A 19633-nucleotide genomic window follows, 5' to 3' on the forward strand; every position below is an offset into this window, starting at 1 on the left:
GGGTCTGGGAGGAGAGGAAGGAGGAGAAGCTGTAATCCAGATGTAAAAGGGATGGGCAGTGCTCAGTGGCACAACTATTACCTAGTATTGCAAAGTTCTGGGTTTGGCCAGGGGTACTGAAAAAAAAGAATTCTTTAGAGGAAATTCAGGCCAGGTAGGGACATACAGAGAAGTTAGAAGAGACAGCCAATCCTGCCAGGTTCATTTTCTCCATTCTGCAACTTCCCCCACCCCCGTGTATGTGGTGTGTGTGTGTGTGTGTGTGTGTGTGTGTGTGTGTGTGTGTTTAATTGTGTTGTGGGTAGTGAAATTTTCCAGATTAGAACTAATGAACCCAAGTTTATATGACTCCTTCTTGAACATCACCTCGATCCTCCAAATGTCATTTTGATAAGTTAATATAAACAAATCAGAAACATCTGCGGCAAAAGTTCTTTCTCCCCCTCCCCCCTGCCCAACACACATGAGCTTAAAAATTAAATGGAAAAAAATGTTTGGCACAAGTGTTTTGGGTTTTAGCGGATCCAGAATGTTTTGAAAAATAGTCCTCAGACGTTTTGGAAGTCTGAAGGACAGCTGGCTTGCTCTCCTTTTAGAAATGGTTATTTCTGTTCTCTGTGTCAGCTCTCTCCTCCCCCCCCCCCCCCATTGCTCTTCTGGTCTGTAGAGCGAATGCTCTTGCAGAGATTCAGGTCTCTCTCTGTCTGCTGAAAAGCCTGCACATCATTGTCCACTGCAAATGCTGATGTTCCTCTCTCCTTACCCACCCCTACATTCTGTTCTTAAGCAAACCCAAAGCTCTGGGTTTTAGGCCCCCTGGGGGTTTAAAAGTCATAAGGAAGCAAAATTGTGTCCAATTGCAAGGCCCATTCCTAGACTCTGACCCAAGGTCATGGAAGACATAGATCATTGTGTCTTGCTATTGAGATTTTCCCCAGTTGGTAGCCCAGGCTCACCCTTCTCCTCAAGATGCCCAACACTGTTACAGTAACTTTAATTCGCCTTATTTAATTGTCCTCTTGGAGGCTTACTGCCTTCATCTGCTAACCTAGGCCTAGTCCTGGAAGCTTTTAGCCTCTGTACAATCTAATTGAGGCATAGAATGTTTTCAGCCTCTGAGACTTTCTGCTGAATACACTCACCCTTTCTAGGTTTTTCTCAACACTGGCTGGCTGGGTCACTAAGCTTTTCCGGCTCAAACTCCTCTCCAACCTGACTGATTCAGTTTGGTTTCTCTCAGCCTCTGAATTCTCTGCTTGGCCTTCTACTAAATTTGCAGTCTGTTCTGATCTTTCACCTTCTTCTCATTCTCTGGCTCCTTCTATCTTCACCTGTCTAGCTTGTTCTCTCTTCAACCTGTCTCTGCAAAATTCTCCTGGTAAAACTGCCTCCTCTTTTCCTCTCTCTGTGCTGCTCTCTGGCTTCAACTGCCTCTGCTGACCTGCCCTGAGCTCACGAACTAACTCTAACCTCGCTGCTTCCTTCTACCAACTAACCTTACCTTCATTGTTTGGGATTAAAGGATTCAGTCTGTGTTCCAGCCAGAGCAGCCATGTTGATGGATTAAAATCCCTCTACACAACACAGTAACTCAAGACAGAGATGACATGAGATATTCGGAGGATGAGCTGAGATCTGAAGGATCAGCCAGGAAAAACACAGTTGAGTTGTGTAAAGGATGTAACTATTTTTAAAAGCCACACAATGCCCAGACTCCTTCACCCTCCCTGGTAGTCTTGGACCTAGACAGAAGGATCTTGAGAGAGGCCAACAAAGCAGAAGAAAATGATTAGTGTGCAGTTTCCTTTCCAGCTTTTGTTCGAAGAAGTCATCCTTCCATTTTTTATTGACTTTTGAGTCCTGCCGTCCTGAAATTTTAATCACCCAAGTTCAGAGAAGACAGCAGTTAGATCACCCAACCTGTAATCCAAGCTGGATTAATAGAAGAAAGACGAAACCTCTGCATCCTCTCTTTCCTTCCGCTTTGCCCCTTCCTTTTTCTTCTTTGCCATCTTTCTTGGTAACCACCATTCTATTTTCCTTATAGGCTAGAAGGTCTTGATTTCCTAAGTTAAAAAAACAAAACAAAACAAAACACTTAAATGTAATGGAAGCATATTAGCTGATAGATTTGTGTCAGACTAAGACATGCGTGCCTCAGGGCAAAATCAATATGACACCTTCACGGCTTTTGAGTTCGTCATTGTTAATGATATTTTCCCATCACATTTATTTTTTATCTATTTACCTTTTTGATCCTTGAGCTTGAGATCAGGCTCACTCTAAGGGCGCTATGCTGTCGACCACTTTGCCCCAAGTCATCCCTGATTAAATTTAAGAAATAAGAGGAAAATATAAAAATGGGTCATCCAAATGTAGTTAGCCTCTTACTTAGCCTCTTTAAAAAGGTTCCAACAACCAGGATGGGGTTACACACACCTATAACCTATTAGGAGGTCAAGGAGTTTGAGGCTAGCCTGGGCTATATAGTGAATTCCACGATAGCCTGGACCTCTGTCTGGAAACAACCATAGCAAATGCTCCACTGTCCGTGCTTTCGTTCCTCACGTGTCTAGTCTTCTGCTAGACACAGCCTCTGCGTTTAACTCCATCCCTGTCATTCATACTCATCGCCTAGCACACAGAACCATTGTTTGCTTAGGGGGACTTTTAGTAAATGTCTGTCTCTGGCCTGTAGCTCCCAGCAGAGCCAGCACCTGCCCCACATCCAGAGTTCCACTAGCCAGGCTACTGCTTGAAGACCATCCCTTGGTACGTGGGTGTCAGTCATCCTATAGAACACTGCAGGCCTTGATGTTATGCTAGGACTTAACGGCTAAAGGAAACAGATTCGCTTCTTTGTAAAAAGAACTTTTATTACTCTGTTTCAGTTGTCTCTGAGGCTTACTGCCTCCTGCTAACCTAAGCCAAGTCCTAAAAACTCTAGACTCCATTAAGTCTAACCTAGACCTAGAACGTTTTCAGCCTCTGAATAAGCTAACCATTTCTGATTCTTTCTGAGCACAAGCTGGCCAGTTTAACTCAGATATTTTGGCTCAAACTTCTCTCTCAACCGACTTATTCAGCCTGCCTCCTCTCTTGGTTCAGAATTGCTCTGTTTAGCTTCAAACCAATTCCAACAATCTAATCTAATCTCTTGGGTCCTCATTCTTTGGCTCATTTGGTCTTCACCTGAGTTCCCTCTCTGCAACCCTCCTCTCTATCACTGTCCCAGAGAAACTGCCTTCTCTCTCTCTCTGCATGGCCCCTTATATCTCTCTGAATCCCTTTCCTATTCTGTCAAATCTTTCTCTGATTCTTCATTAAATCTGCCACTCAGTTACACATCACTTTCAAACATGGGTGCTTCCTTCAGCAAACTAACTTTACCTTCATTGCCTGGGATTAAAGGCGTGTACCACCACACCTGGATACAAGCTTTTCTTTACTTGAAACTTACTCTATACCAGGCTGGCCTTGAAGTCAGATCTGCTCGCCTCTGTCTCATGGTTTAAAGGCATGTTTGTCTTCCAGCTGAATCACACAGACCTAGAAGGTCTTTGGATGTAATCATTTGCCAGAACAGCCACGTTCCAAATTAATAGTTCTCTATACTTCTTGTCTGCCTCCCACCACTAAAGCAGTTGCAATAAGTAGATAGCCTATAGACATTATTGCTTGCTTAAAAAAATTATCTTGGGCACTAATAATTTATACCTGACATATTTACATGCTAAGTTGGTACCTTATAATAGCTGGGGGTGAGGGTTTGTTTCACCATTACTCCCTCTCTGTGTGATGTAAGAACACATTATGAAATCCAGCCTCTTAGAAAAGAGGTAAGAGGACCAAGACTCTGTGAGGCACATTTGAGCTTCCCCATGCCTTTGCTTTGAGTAGAGATTCTGGCTGAAGACAGAGCATGAATCAGCAAAATTAACAAGAGACATTTCACCCTTGTTGCCTTGTCTTTGGCAAGCACTGCTCCTCACAGAAAGGCATTTTTCCAGTAACTTCCTGGTCCAGGACTATTAGCTGTATCTCATATGCTGACATCTGTCTCCTCACAAAACCCTAAGCACTGCAAGAGTTACCTACCTTGACAATGACGTTGGGTGAACTTGGAGCAATGGAACAACTACTGATGAGTGAACTGATGAGTGGGAGGCCCAGCTAGGATAAGGCATATTATCTGTTACTGGAGACATAGCTAGAAATGGTAGGAGATTTGCAACCCAGCCATCTTGGGTTAAAAAAGACAAAATCTAGAATCCCCAGTGTTGATCTTAATGTTACACTCTTCTCTAAGATTTTATTTCACCTTGAGAAAAGTATGATTTCTTTTTTAATTAAGTATAAAAAGTAAACAGTGCCATAGAGATCCTAAGGACAGATGTCCCTCCCACATGAGAGGCTTCTCTTCTAGGCCAGGTGGCACAAATGTCCTTGCTAGGGCAACAAATGAGGCTTCTTTTCTGTTTTATGCTGGTCTGAAAGGGCAGGACTAGTTTTCAAACCAATGCCCCCCCTTTACTAATTTTGGGGTTTTTTTTTTGTGCAGAAATGTTGTAAACTTCTCCCAAATCAAGACCAAGAGCCCCAAGCCAGCTTACTTTATTGTCTAATGAGTCAGTCCTCTGCTCAGACTGCTATTTCATTGGAGTGTGTATTTCATCATAAGCTCTTCCTTTGTGACCTTATATGGGGAAGGTGCTTTTCTGGGCTCCATTCTTGCACTTAGTGTATGTCAGGCTTCCCCGGAGGCTTTGTTTTGCCCAACATTTTAATCTGTTGCTTTAGTTACAGTGCCTTGTGCTCTTGTCTCCACTTGTTGCATCCTCCATGGCTGAGGATTAAACCTGAGTCTTATTTTTGTGTTTTGAAACGCTTTACACTTTATCGTTATTACTCAGGGTGTGACCCATGCCTACCATCATCATCCTCGGGAGCAGGTTAAACTGCTCAGTCCTACCTCAGGTTGATTTGCCTTTTAACAAATTGTGATTTGGTTGTCCATTAGAATTGAAAAGCACTTTGCACAAGGTCTCACTGCTTTTACTACAGCCATCATCATCACTTTCTGGGTCATCATCATCACCATCCTCTCACCATCACTACCACTATTTCATCATCACCATCATCATCATGGCAACACCTAGCTTTCACTGAGAAATTTCCTCCTTTAAATTTCCCAACATCTGCTTGAGGCTTGTTCTGTTACTATTAATCACAGCATCTTATCCCTTTGGCCTGGGGTCCTAACCAACTGGCTCTGTACCCTTACCTCATCCCTCACAGATCAACCATTTATTTATTTGGCATCCTACGAATCGCAATTAGAGAAAGAAGAGTCAAATTTCTCAATCAGGTTGGTGTCAACTGCAGGGACCACCAGGTTTCCTCTACAGACACACACACACACACACACACAAACACACACACAGTAGGGAGAAGTAGCTGTTTTCCCTTTGTTCTGTCTGCTTGTCAGTGCCTTTTTGACAAGGAAAGTGACAGATCTATGTTTGGTTTTGGTTTCTGCATTCTTCATGTCACCATCTGTCTATAGAACAGCCGTTCGCAACCTGTGGGCCACAACTCCTTTGGGAGATCAAATGATCCTTCCCCAAAAGTTGCCCAAAACAATTGAAAAACACAGATATTTATATTATGATTCATAAAAGCAGCAAGATTACAACTATGAAGTAGCAATGAAAATAGTTCTATGGTTGGGGGGTGACTACCAGGTTTGGAACTGTATTAAAGGGTCACAGCATGTAGGAAGGTGGAGAATCGCTGCTGTAGAATGTTCTGCTGGGCTTATGGAACATTCCTTCTTTGTTGTGGAATGAAGTGTTACCTGGTTCTAGAATAGCAAGCAAAGCCCAATTAAGAACATTAAATAACAATATTCCCCCTTTGACAAACCATTGTGAAGGACAGAGCGCCATTGGCGTGTTCTGTAAAATGCCTTTGGGTCTTAAAGTCATTTAAAAAGAAGTGTGTAATGGGTTTCATGTCCCTCAACCTCTGAGAATGAGGTCCTTGTTATGGTCCCTGATAAAAGTGGCCTGCTTAGACTTGGAGGCTGTCCCCTCAGTATGGACTTCTTCCAGCCCTGTTGTAATAGTATATTGTCTTGAACTTGACCTTTGGCAGAAGACTCATATTTATAGCTCTAATGTGAAAAAGAAAAGAAAAAAAAAAGAATAGACAAGTAACACGGCCTTGCCTCAAGAGTCTTCCAGAGGTCATCAGATGGCTTAGAGACCTCAAAGTCAAGTTGGAACACCTATATCTCATCTGCTTTGGGCCAAAGGTTAATTACAGGAAGCCAATATCTGAGGCAGGAAGAGAGTAAACTCAGTGATTCTCAAACTGATTGCCAAACCGCCCGGATAGGTGCTGCTGAGGCCTTTAGAGGAGTAAGAGAAATGTGACACAGGATGGGTTCCCCAGGCCCTTCCTCACTTTCAACCTATTAGGGTAGACATTCAGTTTTATTATGTAACAGTTATGGGGCAACATCATATTCAGTGCAGTGTTTCCATACAACAAAAAGCAACTGAGGCTAGTTGGAGTGGCACTCACCTCCTAAGTCCTCAGGTCAGGTGAGGCAGAAGGATTGCCAGTTTGAAATCAGCACTGCTTGGTCTGGAGAGTTATGGTGAAGGACACAGCTCAGAGGTAGATGCTTAAAAGAATAAACCAACAGAACCGATCTACTTTGTCCTTTACAATCAAGGGCAGCCTGGGTCAGAAAGACAAATGGACCTCCCCAAGGTCACACTTTGTTTTGACTAAAAGCCATTTCTTGTGTTCCTCCTCTGGACGCCTGGGCTGGCTGCCAGGTCTGCTGGGCATCGGCCTCTCTGCCGTCTGGATCAGCCCTTCTTAAAATTCAGCCACACTGACCTGGGTGAATATCCTTGGCGTTTAGGACTCCTGGGTTTGTGTTTAGAAAACAAAACGCTGCTCAGATATTCTGAACAGAGCTGAGTCAAGAAGCTATATAAGTTGTGAGCACTGACTGTCTCACTCAGCCAGCCACCCTGGTTCCTCTCTCTTATCACCCACTCACTGACAGTAGCCTTGCAGAAGATGGACTCCCAGCAAACACCAGCAGCTCCCCTGTGGTGCCATGATGGGACCCCTGATGTGGGAGAATGCGCATTCGGAGCACTCGTAGTCAAACAGGAAAGATGTGATAAGAAAACCAAGATCACAAAAAACCAAAACGCCCTAGGAAAACACAAGCAATCCATAAGATACACTAATGAGAAAAATCGATGACATTTTGCAGTCTGGAGTAATGCCTGTGGGGGTAATTTCCATTTTATCACTCTTGTTTACCAGACATTCGTATTTGGCTGTGTGACAGATGATACGCAACTAAAAGGCATTTGGCTTTTGTTTTAATGACAGAGAAAGTCCTAACTGGAAAGGGAATGAAAAAAAAAAATCACAGTACAGAAGTCACATGCCAAGGACAAAGAGAAGTCACACTCAGGGACAAGTAGAGAAACATTTTAAGAGCTGTTCTTAAAATGAACAGAGGGAGGGGGCCACAACCCTTTCACAGGGGTCAAATATCTAATACCCTGCAGGTCCGTGTTCAGCACTCCCACTCTTTTCCCTAACGGGGCACACTAATCTTTGTCTCCTAAACCAGGGCCCTGAAATGCTGACCCAGCACCTGGGTGATCAGGTCCCTTACATGGGGCAAACCAGGAACAGGGAAGCAGCGATCTGGGGTGAGGATGCCTTTCTGGTTGTCCGCCTCTTCTCACTGCCCTGTGCTCACCACCTCTACTTCTAGCCCTCGTTTGTTCTTCTCTCTCTGTTGGTTCCCGAGGAGACCAACATACTGCAAGAGAAAAGGAAGAGAGAGGATCTTCTCCTGGTACTTCTGCCTTCGGCGTGGCATATTTAATCTGACAACAGCAGCAACAGACAAACACACCCTAGTGTCTCCTCTGCTTCTGTAGACAGGCTGGGCCTGGCTGTATCAGCAATGAAACAAGCTGGTCTAAATGAGACAGGTGGAGGCAGCGCCCTAGTGGTGAGATTTAGGTGAGTTTTTTTCCAGACACGTTGAACTGAATGAACTCACGAACTTCTGGCCTTTGTCTTTCAGGATTATGTAGAGAAGCATGTTGTGAAGAATTATTTCTACTACTACCTGTTCCGGTTCTCAGCCGCTTTGGGACAGGAAGTGTTCTACATCACCTTTCTCCCCTTCACCCACTGGAATATCGATCCTTACTTGTCCAGGAGATTGGTCATGATATGGGTTGTAAGTATTTTGTCATTATTACGATTTATCACTCAGAAGGTGACTACCTGCCTTGGTATTCAAGTGTCCTGCACACAGGTGGTCTTTCTTCAGATCACTTACAGGAGAATTTGCTGGATTTAGATAAAGCATTAAAATATAAGTGCATTGTGTTTGGAAAAAAACAGACCAACTCGTGACTTCATGTACTTTGATTTTTTTCCCCCTCCTGTAAGTAAACAAGACTAGGAGAGAGGTGAGCGGGGAACAAAGGAGCTTTGTAGGAATCCTGTGGGGTGTGGCATAAAACCTTCCAAGAGACTGTTTTAGTAAAATATGATCAAGATCTAACTGTAAGCTGTAGACCAGAAATTCCAAGCAGTGGGAGAGGAATACCTCTTCATACATTCCAGAGACCGAGACACCTGAGGCAGAGCGCCTTAGCTATATAGGCCAGCAGTTCTCAAGCTATGGGTCATGACTCCTTGGAGGGTCAAACCACCCTTTCACAGGGATCAGATGTCTGCTATCCTGCATAACGTGTTTACATTATGATTTATTGCCGTAGTCAAATTACAGTTACGAAGTAGCAGTGAAAATAATGTTGTGGTTGGGGGTCACCACACGTGAGGAACTGTATTAAAGGGTCACACACAGTGTTTGGAAGGTCGAGAAGCACTGCTCTAGGGAGTAACGGAGACAGCCGTGACAAGTCCACATGTATAGTAAGAGCCTCTTCCTGCCTTCTCCTCAGTACTCTATCTCTTATCCTTGCCTGGGAGAAAGTTCTGGGTGTTATTTTGTTGTTGTTGTTGTTTTGGGTTCTGTTTTCTTTCGCATGGACACGCGAGTGTGTGTGTGTGTGTGTGTGTGTGTGTGTGTGTGTGTGTGTGTGTGTGGTGTGTATGGGTCCACACATGCTCACAAGTGAGTGGGCGCACGTGTGTGGAAGATAGAGGTTGTCCTCCCTGAACATTCTCTACTTTTCTCAGTGTGTGTGTGTGCGACTTCTTGCACATGTGCACGTAAGCATGTGTGGCGGGTACATGCCTAAGTGCATGTACATACCTTTCCCTGTGATCGTCAGTACCTTACATATTTTTCTTCAGACAGGATGCCATGTATCCTAGGCTTGCCTCAAACTCACTATGTTCTCAACGCCGACCTTGAACTTCTGACCTTCCTGTCCACCTCCCAAGTGCTGGGATTATAGGAATGTACCTCCAGTCGTGGTTTAATTCACACAATACTGCCGGTTGGACTCAGGGCCTCGTGCCCACTAAGCAAGCACCATATTAAATGAGCTACATTCCCAATTTGAATTAGACATTTTTTTTTTTACCTTTCTTGACAAAATGGTATTTTATCCCAGAAAATTTAGACCAGCACTTTATTACATGAGCTGAAAAGTATCAGTCAAATCATTGTCTTCCTTTTCTATTCCATGTAAGTATTTTTAAACTCTTTGGGCTCCAAAGCATCTTAGATGCAGGGACAAGAGAGTTCATGACTGGTCGTCTGATTAGCATCTCTGAAGGGAGAGGCAGCTCTGCTTGGGAGGAAAGATGAGCCGACATCTGCAGTGGGATTGTCTTAGCTCTTGCCTCACATTTTGATGCAATGAATCCTCCCCACCCCCCCGCAAAGGCATTTGTTGGTAAGATATACAAGGAAAAGATGGGTACATCGACAAGAATCAAAATTGGTGGATTATATTTATAACAAAAGACTAGAGCTCAGGCTAGCCTTAACAGAACACACTGATTAAAGAGTGTGATACATATATGTTATCACCTAATGCATATATGTTAGAGAAGTGGGAATATATTTTTTTTATAATAAATTCTTAAAATTTGACTACTGGGAGTGGGTTGGGCAAGGAAAATCACAAAGACAAATTATAGCTGAACCAGAAGTCAAACAGCAAGTACCACGTTTTCCAAAAGCTGGTCCCTGCTATTCTTTACTGGGGTTTAAAGACGTACGTCAGGGTTACAAGGATGAAAGTTTCTGTTTGTCTGTTTTTGAGACAAGGTCTCAGCATGTAGTCTTGGCTGGCCTGGAACTTGCTGTGTAGATCAGGTTGGCCCCGAACTCAGAGAGGTCTGCTTCCTTCTGCCTTACTAGTGCCAAAATTAAAGGTGTGTGTCCCCACAACTGGCTGCTCAGTGGTACGAGTGCTTGTCTGACAAGACCCTGGGTTTGAACCCTAGCATTAAGTGAAAAGACATGTGCATGCCTTTTTTCTGGTTGTTCCCTTTGTTATATTCACCTACTTTAAATGTTATGTATGTATTTTTTGTTCTCATCTGTACATGTTGGAGGTTCTATAGCATGTGTGTAGAGGTCAGAGATTCTCTTCTTCCACCATGGGGGTTCAGGTGATTGAGCACAATGCATCAGCCATTTTTGCCAGGTACCTTTCCTTGCTGAGCCATCTTGCTGGCCCCTTTCCCTTTAGGTAAGACACCCCCTCCCCAGTGTTTTACCCTCTGTGATCTCTTGGCTCCTTTTCACCCTTTTGGGTTTGAGATGTCTATCTTTTGGCACTTAATGCTTTGGCCTGCAGTTTTTCTGTTCCTAAAATAGCTTGCTCATCAGGGACCAGCTTTTGGGAAACCTGGTACTTGCTCTATAACTTCTGGCTCAGCTACAATCTGCCTGTGGTTTTCCTTGCCTGCCCACCCCCATCCCTCTATAGTATAATTTTAAACATTTATTATAAAAACTGTATTCCCACTTCTTTAATATATATGTATTATTTTAAGGTACGTGTTATTATAGTTAAGCCATTTCAGTTTTTTTCTGATTATGTTGCAAGCCCTTTGCTGATTCTGGCAGTTTCCAAGCAGGCCCAACTTCTTCTCGTGGGTTTTGACTATCTCCTGGAACAGAAGCAAGGCATGTCTCTGTGAGGGGAGAAGAAGGTCTGCTCCCACCTCCATCACTGCTTGGCAGTTGGGACAGAGGCTCACAGTCCTGAAAAGAGCACCTGGCTGATGTAACACAGGCAGTGTGTTCTGGTTTCCAGCAACACAGGCCTGCTCAAATTCACTCAGAGGCATCGGGATGTGTTCTCAGCTTGCAGGGAGTCCAGGAACCACAGCCTCAAAGGACTGAGGGTAGGGAATGGTTTGGTTATCAGGTTCAACACAGCTCTGACTGTCTCCTCTCCCCTCCTGCTTTCACCTGGCAATGTTTCTGTCTTAATTCCACTTTTCAAGACAATCAGATGCAGCTCATTGTATAGTTCAGGTCAGTCACACAAATCTGTCTATCTCTGGCCAGTCCTTTAGACCGGCTGATCTTGGTACAAACAACTGTGGGTAGGGGTTGGGAGAAATGACTGACTGGGGTACCAGTGCCATGGGCCAGGCTCTGGAACAAAAGAGATCAGTGTGATGAAATCCAGAATCGAAACCCTGTTGAAGGCACTTAGTGATTCTAGCCTGCAGTCCCCACTGATTTAAGCTGAAAGGACACAACTGGAAGCTTGTCACATGATCACATTTGTGCTATGTATGTGACACTTAAAAGAGGCACCTCTGTGGTGCACAGGAAGAAGAATTAAAAGAGCAAAAGCTGGGCGGAAGTGTCACTTCACTTCATTGAAGAAGTGACACTTTTGTGAAGTGCTATGCTGTCCCCACTGATTTCTGTCTTGCGTTGTGAATCCCCTCGATACCAAACAGTTCTCTTGAAATGAATGCCAGGCAAATCTCACATTAAATGATTGATAGTTTGCCTGCTGCTTGTACACGATACAATAGAAGGGGCAGTTTCAGCAAAGCCAGTGAATTGGCAAGTGTGCACTTCATTTTTTCTCTTGTAGATGCCACAGCTTGGTGATAAGGAAAACCAGAAAAGCACAATGTTCCTTCTGGTGAGCCCTTGGGACCATGTACTTTCTCAACAAATGAACTTTAAGATGGAGCGCTCGGGTTAAATTATGGCTTTCCTTTTCCTGTTTGGTTACCCACCCAGCTAGCTGATGCCAGTAGCGCAGAGCAGCTCCTGGCTCATGTCTGTGTCATGCCTGTGAGGGTCTTACTGCTGTAGGGAGCCTTTTTACAAAGCAGCCCGACACATCACTACGGGGTTGATAACATATCTAAAGAGATCAGCCTTTTCGACTGCCACCTGCTTGTCTCACAAAGGAGTTTGTCACCTGCTTAGCGAGGTGTGGAGGAGAGCCTTCTCCTCACACCCCCTGGCCTGGGGTCAACTTTATAGAGCCAAAAGATGACTCGAAATGTGATTATCTCCTAATCCTCTGTTTAAACTGCTCCCACCAGTCACTTCAAAAGATTGCCGGGCTTGTTAAATTGCTTCTCACTTGAGATTAATGAGTCTTTAAGCAGAGCCAACAATGGCTAGATTGAAACCCCCTATAACTTGCACGGAATGCAATAGAACCAGGCGTCCAGGATTCTGCCCTGTCCCTCTGAAGTAGAATGTGTAATTTAGCCTTAGTTAAATATTAAGTAAATGTCTTGATGGGCTCGTTTGACTCAGTATATTGGTTTGGTCTTGACACATAATAGAGAAAAGTATTGGGTTTAGTGTAGGTTAACCATGGAAAACAAAAAGCCTTCAAACTGACTCATGTGGTAGATAAATACATCTGCCTCTCTGTAATTATCACATTATCTGAAAGTGATTCCTCCCATTCCCTTTTGTTATTGGCATATATTTATTGTACATAGTGTTGGGTTTCACAGAGACATTTTCATATAAGTACATAATGTACTTTGATCATGCTTCCCCCATGTGCCCTGCCCTCCCCGTTCTTTCCTTCTGCCATTAGTCCCTTTAATTCCCTTAAAGGGTTTCACTTCTATTGTCATGATGTGTGTGTGTGTGTGTGTGTGTGTGTGCAGCATAGTATGTGTGTGTGTGTGTGTGTGTTAGTTTATTCATCTACATAAAATCTGGCATCCGCAAATGATAAAAAATAAATGAACATGCTGACTAGAAGCCAGGCATGATGGTTGTCCTACTTTGATTTCCATTGCTGTGAAAAAGACCATGACCAAAAACGACAGGAAAGGGTTTATTTGGTTTATAGGTTACAGGCTGTGTCAAGAGAAGCTAGGGCAGGAACTCAATGCTGGAACCTGGAGGAGGAACTGATGTAGAGGCCACGGAGGAACAGTGATTACTGGCTTGCTCCTCATGGCTCGGTCAGCCTGCTTTCATACAGCACACAGTACCTGCCCAGAGGTGGCACTGCCCCCCGTGGGCTGGAGCCTCCCACATCAATCACTAATCAAGAAAATGCTCCCATAGACACGGATGGTGCTATTTTCCCAGTGGAGGTTCCCCCTTTCCAGACAACTCCAGCTGTGTCCGGTTGACACAGAGTAACCAACACAATAGTATAAACCTGCTGTCCAGGTGCTCAGAGAATGAAACAGGAAGACTGAATGTGGCTCTGGAGAGAGATAGGGGAAAGAAAGGGGTGAAAGGGAATGGGGTAGCGGAGGTGGGAGAGAGGAAGGGAGAATATGAATATGAGAGTTAAAGAACAACTGAACGATGACAATGAAATGAAAACGTGCCCACCTTCTCCTTCCTCACTCTCACCCCGTAACTATTATCCTATGTCTCCTAAGACTGGGATGACAGAGATCCTTGCCCAACTCGCTCATGACTTCTGATGTTTCACTGAACTTACCTGTGGGTGGGCAATTGCCTTGAAGCTCAGGTAAGTATAAAATTGGTTGAAACATGGAGTCCTGGAGGGAGACTGTCTTTAAGGATGGAGTTAGGTTAGATCTGTATTGGGCTTGGCAACATTCTGAAGCAGGGTCTTCCAGCTCTTCCTTTTGTTTCACTCTTCATTTTGTTTACTGATGCTCCATCAAGAAAAACAAAGAACGTGATGGTTCACCTCTGTAATCCTAGCACTCGGGAGGCCACGGCAAGAGGATTGTCATGAGTTTGGGGCCAGTCTGGATTATAGAGTAAGAAAGACTCTGTCTCAAAAAAAAAAAAAAAAAAAAAAAAAGACTATAAAATAAATAGCTGTTGCCAAGTCATATTTATTCAGAGCCCAAACTAAAGCATATGCTGACATGGCAGCAAGTTAGGAATCTGCTGTTCTTTGATCATGGCTCCATCTGCCTTCATCCCCATCACTTACAGGCTCATACATCCTTCAGCATCTTTAGAAAGGTACCAGTCAGGACTGGCTTTCCCCCAGAATCTATCCCACTTATTTGTAAAACAAAAAGAAGAAACTTAGTCAATGGGCAAGGGAAAGTTGTTTTTATTTTGAGGTAAAAAAAAAAAAATGTTATCAACCCTCTCTTAGGGCAAACAAAAACCAAACAAATGAGAAGCTTAGCTGGGCTTGGTGTTGCAATCCTGTAATCCTAGCACTGGAAAGTAGAGGCAGGAGAATCAGAGTTTAAAGCCAGCCAGCTACTTGAGACATGTCCCTACAAAACAAAATAAAAGGAGCAAATAAATAAATAAATAAAACCCAGTTTTACATTTTCAACATTTTCTTTATAAAGCTATATTTTTGAGTGGATATGTTAGAGCACCCACTCTATGCCAAGTACTGTATACACCCAGAGCCCCATTTTACAAAGAAAACTGACACATGAAGAGATGGCCCTGCCCAAGGAGACGAAGCCACTAACCATAGGTAGTGTATAGGTCTTATCTAGGTATGTAGGTAGTATAAGCAGGTTTCAGCTCCCAGATCCACCGCCTTAGTTTCTATCTATCTCAGTCTTTCACTTCAGATGGCTACTTCAGTCACTCAAAAATCTCTTTACTATTTTGGTTAGAGAGGTTCCGGGCAGCATCACAGGCATCTTGTGTGTTTTGCAGCCACAGGACAATGCTCCTTTCAGTTCTTTCAGCTGTGGTTTCCTGTGATACCTCATCCTTACCCCCACCTGCTGACTGCATGTCCCAGATATTTTTAAACACCCCCCCCCATTGGAAGGCTGGAGCATCCTGGTTTCTGCAGGATACTGAAGGTGAAGAGCTTAGGTACTGTGGTTTCTGAGCTGGAGGCCGGTAGAGGGAAGGCTGCCTGCTAATCTTAGGTCCAGCTTCCATCTCCTTCTTCTAATTTGCAAAGCAACCAAGCGGAAAAGACTGCCAGAGGCAAAGAGCAGGCCCTTTGTCCTTTTAAGGAGGTGGGGCTTTGATCTGTGGGGGACTGGGCATTTTCTCCCAAAGGTAGGCCAACTGCCAAGCATCTAGCCTCTGGGTACCTTTATCTTCCTGAATTCCTAGCCTGTCTGTCTAGCCACAATGAGAGATGAGAGTGCTTCAGTACCGCATTGGTGTTACTGTAGCATGAGATGAGGGGCAAGCTTCCACTCGTAGCTGAGAGGTTCTACTTCCTATTGGCCTCTGGAGTTTTCTGGAAGCCAAGCCAGCCCAGCCCTGTGAACCAAATGGCTGCTCTCTCTGATTTCCATTCTCCTTTTGCTGTGCAGAATGGGGCTTCCCCAGAGGCCTTCTGTGCCTTGGGAGATGGCAGAGCACACCCACTTTAGTAAGGGCACCCTCCCACAGGGTACCTTCAGGTGTATATGCTCCCAGACGCTAGCCAAATCTTTTTGCTCTGCTGTCCTTCATAACTGTACGCAGGGCCAGAGGTACTGAGTTCTCTATGGGTCTTTAACCCTCAGGAAACAGAGCCTTCCTGACTCTGACTGCAGGTGTCATAGGCTTCCAATCTCTTGTTTTCCACCTTGATGCCCAAAGCCCCAGCCACAGCTTGGGCTGAATCCAGCTCATGTGTTTGTAATCCATTCTCTATGAGGTAGAGGCAGGGCTTGATTCATGGCTTGTGAATAAATAACATTAAAATGTGTCAGCGTCAGCCACATTGAAAGTATGTGGCCTGGTGGGACCCTCTTCAACCGGACTATATGCTAGTGTCCAAGACAAGAAGAGCCCTTCCTGCAGTGAGATCCATCTCTCTGGAGGCCTGACTGGTGCTGGACAGGGTGTGGACTCAAGAAACGCCACAAAGTAGAGGGTCAGCATTATTCTCCTACACCTAAAAGCTTCTGGAGCCAGAAGGGGGGAACCGAGATTTGATACCAGAACTAACTGGCTCCAGAATTTTAAAGTCTCTGTGTCCTGCAGTTGCCTTTCTCCTTTGGCTACAGTAAACATACTTTGGTGGGTCTGTGTACTTAAAGATGCTCAATTAATTTTTTTTCATTCTGTATGGCATGAGCCACATTATGAAAACATTGAGGACTGCACAAGTAACTCTAGCGCACATGCCTAGAGTAATTTAGGGCCTAGATTCAATATCTAGTACTGAGGAGAAAGAAAGGAAAGAGGGAGGAAAGGAGAACATACTGAAAAAAATAAATAAAAGCTCTACAAATCCTACCATGTTTGTTGACTGAGGGTTATCTACATCTGTCTGTTTGTGGGCTGCTTGGTGATAAGTGATTTTATATATAATCAAAAGCAACTTTCAGTTCATGATTAAAAAAAGTCAGAAGTAGCAATGAGATTGGAGAAGATTCATCAATACTTCCCATATTGAAAAATGGAGTCAAAGGATGGGTTGTGAGCCCTTCAGAATTAGAGGACTTGGCTTCTAACCCAGGTGACAGTTGCTTCCCCTGTGTGTCATGTGATACACATTTAAAGCAAGAAGAGAGGTCCTCATGGATATGGAGCCAGGCCAGAATGGGCTGGTAACTGTTTCTGCTTTGTAATTAATTGTAGTAATAAACTAGCCAAACAATATTTGTAGGTAGGCCTCAGCTTGACTGACTATAAAAGCATGCGATCCAGCAGAATGCCCCCAGAGCTCTTTGCTCTCTGATAATTTTATTATTGTGAAAAGACTGGTGACTGTGCACCTTTGAGAATAGTCAAATCTCTTTATTTCTGAGTCCTGGCTTCAACCATGCATCTACTCTTAAAAAAAAAAAAATGCCCTGGGCCTAAGAGAGATGGCTTCGTGGACAATGTACTCACGGTGTAAGAACTAAAGTTTGAATCCTCAAAACCCACGGAGCAAGGCGGGCATGGCATCCCCCCTGCAACCTCAGCTTCCGGAGACAGAGTCAGGGCATCCCTGGAATGAGCTGGCTAGTTAGACTAGCAAATGAGCAAGCTCTGGGATCAAGTGAGAGACCCCCGCCTCAATAGGTGGAGAGTGATGGAAGAAAACAGCCAACATCGTCTTCCAGCCTAGACATGCACACATGTGCCCACATTGAGCATATGCACACGTACATGCGCAAATACATACACAGGTGCCTGCATACATACGGGGCAAAGAATAAATTAAAAAAAAAATACTTGCCCTGGCTCTATCACACGCCTTTGTATTGAGGGACGTTTAGGGGTACGGTGATCCCTAGCCTGGATCTGAGTCCTTAGAAGACATTTGTTCTCATGAATAAGTATAAGCAAAAGGACAGCAATTTGGCGAGGCCACGCTCAGGGATGTTTTATGTACAAAGGTGATGTGGGCGAAAAGTAAGATCACAAGTCTTGCTCTTAAGGGGTGTTGGAGGAGAGTGTGAGCATAGAAATTGTTTGCCCGGGGTCCATTCAGATTTAACCAAAAAAAACGATGTTGCTTTTGTTGTTGTTGTTGTTCCTTTTTACATTTTCTCCCGACATTCCCAGGCACTGAAATCAGAGTCGGGGAGACAGTGTTGGGCTCAGTTTGAAAGTGCTCTTCAGGCGTATAGCTGCTGGACTCCAGCAAATGGAGAGCGGCATGCTGAAGGATTTCCAGAAACCTCTAACTTGGAATTAGTAGGTTGGAAGCAGCAGTAAGCTTGCTTCCTTTTGTATTCACCCTGTATAAACAAAGTCTGAGTACAAGGTGAGAGATGCTCAGCTTTAATACGCATTGTCTTATAGACAATGTCTATAATTGAAACAGGAGGGCCCAGCTTACTGTGGGCAGACCCATTCCTCATACAGATCCTGGGTTGTGAAAGAAAGAGAGCTTGAGGGGCCGAAGAGATGGCTCTGTTGTTTGGCCCTTGAGGCCTTTACCATTCTAGAGACTGAATTCAGAAATTGAAACCTAGAGCTAGGATGAGGAAAGAGTTCAGAATGTGTGTTGAAGCTGGGTTTTTATGCTCTCTGCAAATGCCTACTAAGCCACAAGGAAAGTCTGACTCTCTACCTTAGAGGGCAATCGGAAGGTTGTGACTTCGGTACTGAGACGGTTAAAGCAAGCAAACCCTGCCAAGGAAGAAGTTACAGAAAACCAGGTACCTGTCTTCAAAAACAAAACGTCAGTAACCTAAAATGATGTGTTGAAGGTGGCACCGACCTGCCATCTCACTTTCTTGTGGATATTAATGCTGAGTGTTTATGCATTTATGAGAAACGTGTCTCGGAAATTTTTATGTGAAAGACAGGCAAACATACTCATGGGCTCTTTAGGCCATTTCCCTTAGAATTAAAACATAAAGAGCCATGCATGCATTAGACCCTGGTTCAGAAAATGTGAACGGCAAGTGGAACAAAAGTTTTGTGAACGAAAGTTTCTGAAAAGCTGAGGTGACTAGCACCCAAATTAAAACCTAGACAGTCATGAATACTCCTTTGTGGTCATTTGGCTATCTGTCATCCTTTACAGTCTGAAGTTGATATGTTCCTATTATAACCGATGCTGGGATTGAACTCGGCGTTGCACGTGTGGGGCATGGGTCTGTCACTGCGCTGTACCACCGACAACTACAGTGGTAAATGTTGACACACACAAGAAAACCAGCAGAGAGTCATCTTTGAAGGCATCTCATAGGACATTGTCCAAATCTTGTAGACTCCCACATAGAGCAAGCGAACAAGATAATGCAGTATCTTTCTGTACTTTTGAGGGTGAAAGGGCCTCAGAACCGGGGGTTATGGTGATAACATTAGTTATCCCCAGCGACACCTGGTTCCTACCCACTTCCACCAAGTCGGAAAGAATTGCAGGATTGCGCTGGCCCTTTAAGACGAGCTGTTTAGAGCACAGGGTCTGGTGGCAGCTCTTCACCTCCACTTTGGAAACAGATGGCGGTAAGCAAATTAGAAATCGGTGGTGTAGCATTTCTGTCTCACCAGACAGGATGAAAAGAGCCAGTATAGCATGCCTGGAGGAAAAAGACTATTGGAGCCGAGAGGCAGTCAGGTCCTCTTTATAAGGGTAACATTTTAGTAATTCCATCGGAACATGCTCTCTCGGATGTCTTCTTAAGCACATTAACTCTGATTTCTCCACATTAACACTTACAGAGAAGGGACTGAGGCTGCAACACGGACGCCCATAGCTCATCCCCAAGCCAGCCCTCTCCTGCCATCCTCGTCCTACACTGAGCTTGAAAAGCAAAACAAAAACAAACAAACAAA

General features: G+C 44.2%; 1 protein-coding gene across 1 annotated transcript in view; it reads left to right on the forward strand.

The window, feature by feature from the left end:
- Positions 1–19633, forward strand: part of Sgpp2 (sphingosine-1-phosphate phosphatase 2) — a 105439-nt gene that overhangs the window by 40042 nt on the left and 45764 nt on the right. The window contains exon 2 of the mRNA XM_021638590.2: positions 8135–8293. Coding sequence (XP_021494265.1) covers positions 8135–8293 — 159 coding nt within the window. The remainder of the gene's footprint in view (positions 1–8134; positions 8294–19633) is intronic.

Source organism: Meriones unguiculatus, chromosome 15 (assembly GCF_030254825.1).
Source record: "Meriones unguiculatus strain TT.TT164.6M chromosome 15, Bangor_MerUng_6.1, whole genome shotgun sequence".
In the NCBI taxonomy this organism is placed as follows: domain Eukaryota; kingdom Metazoa; phylum Chordata; class Mammalia; order Rodentia; family Muridae; genus Meriones; species Meriones unguiculatus.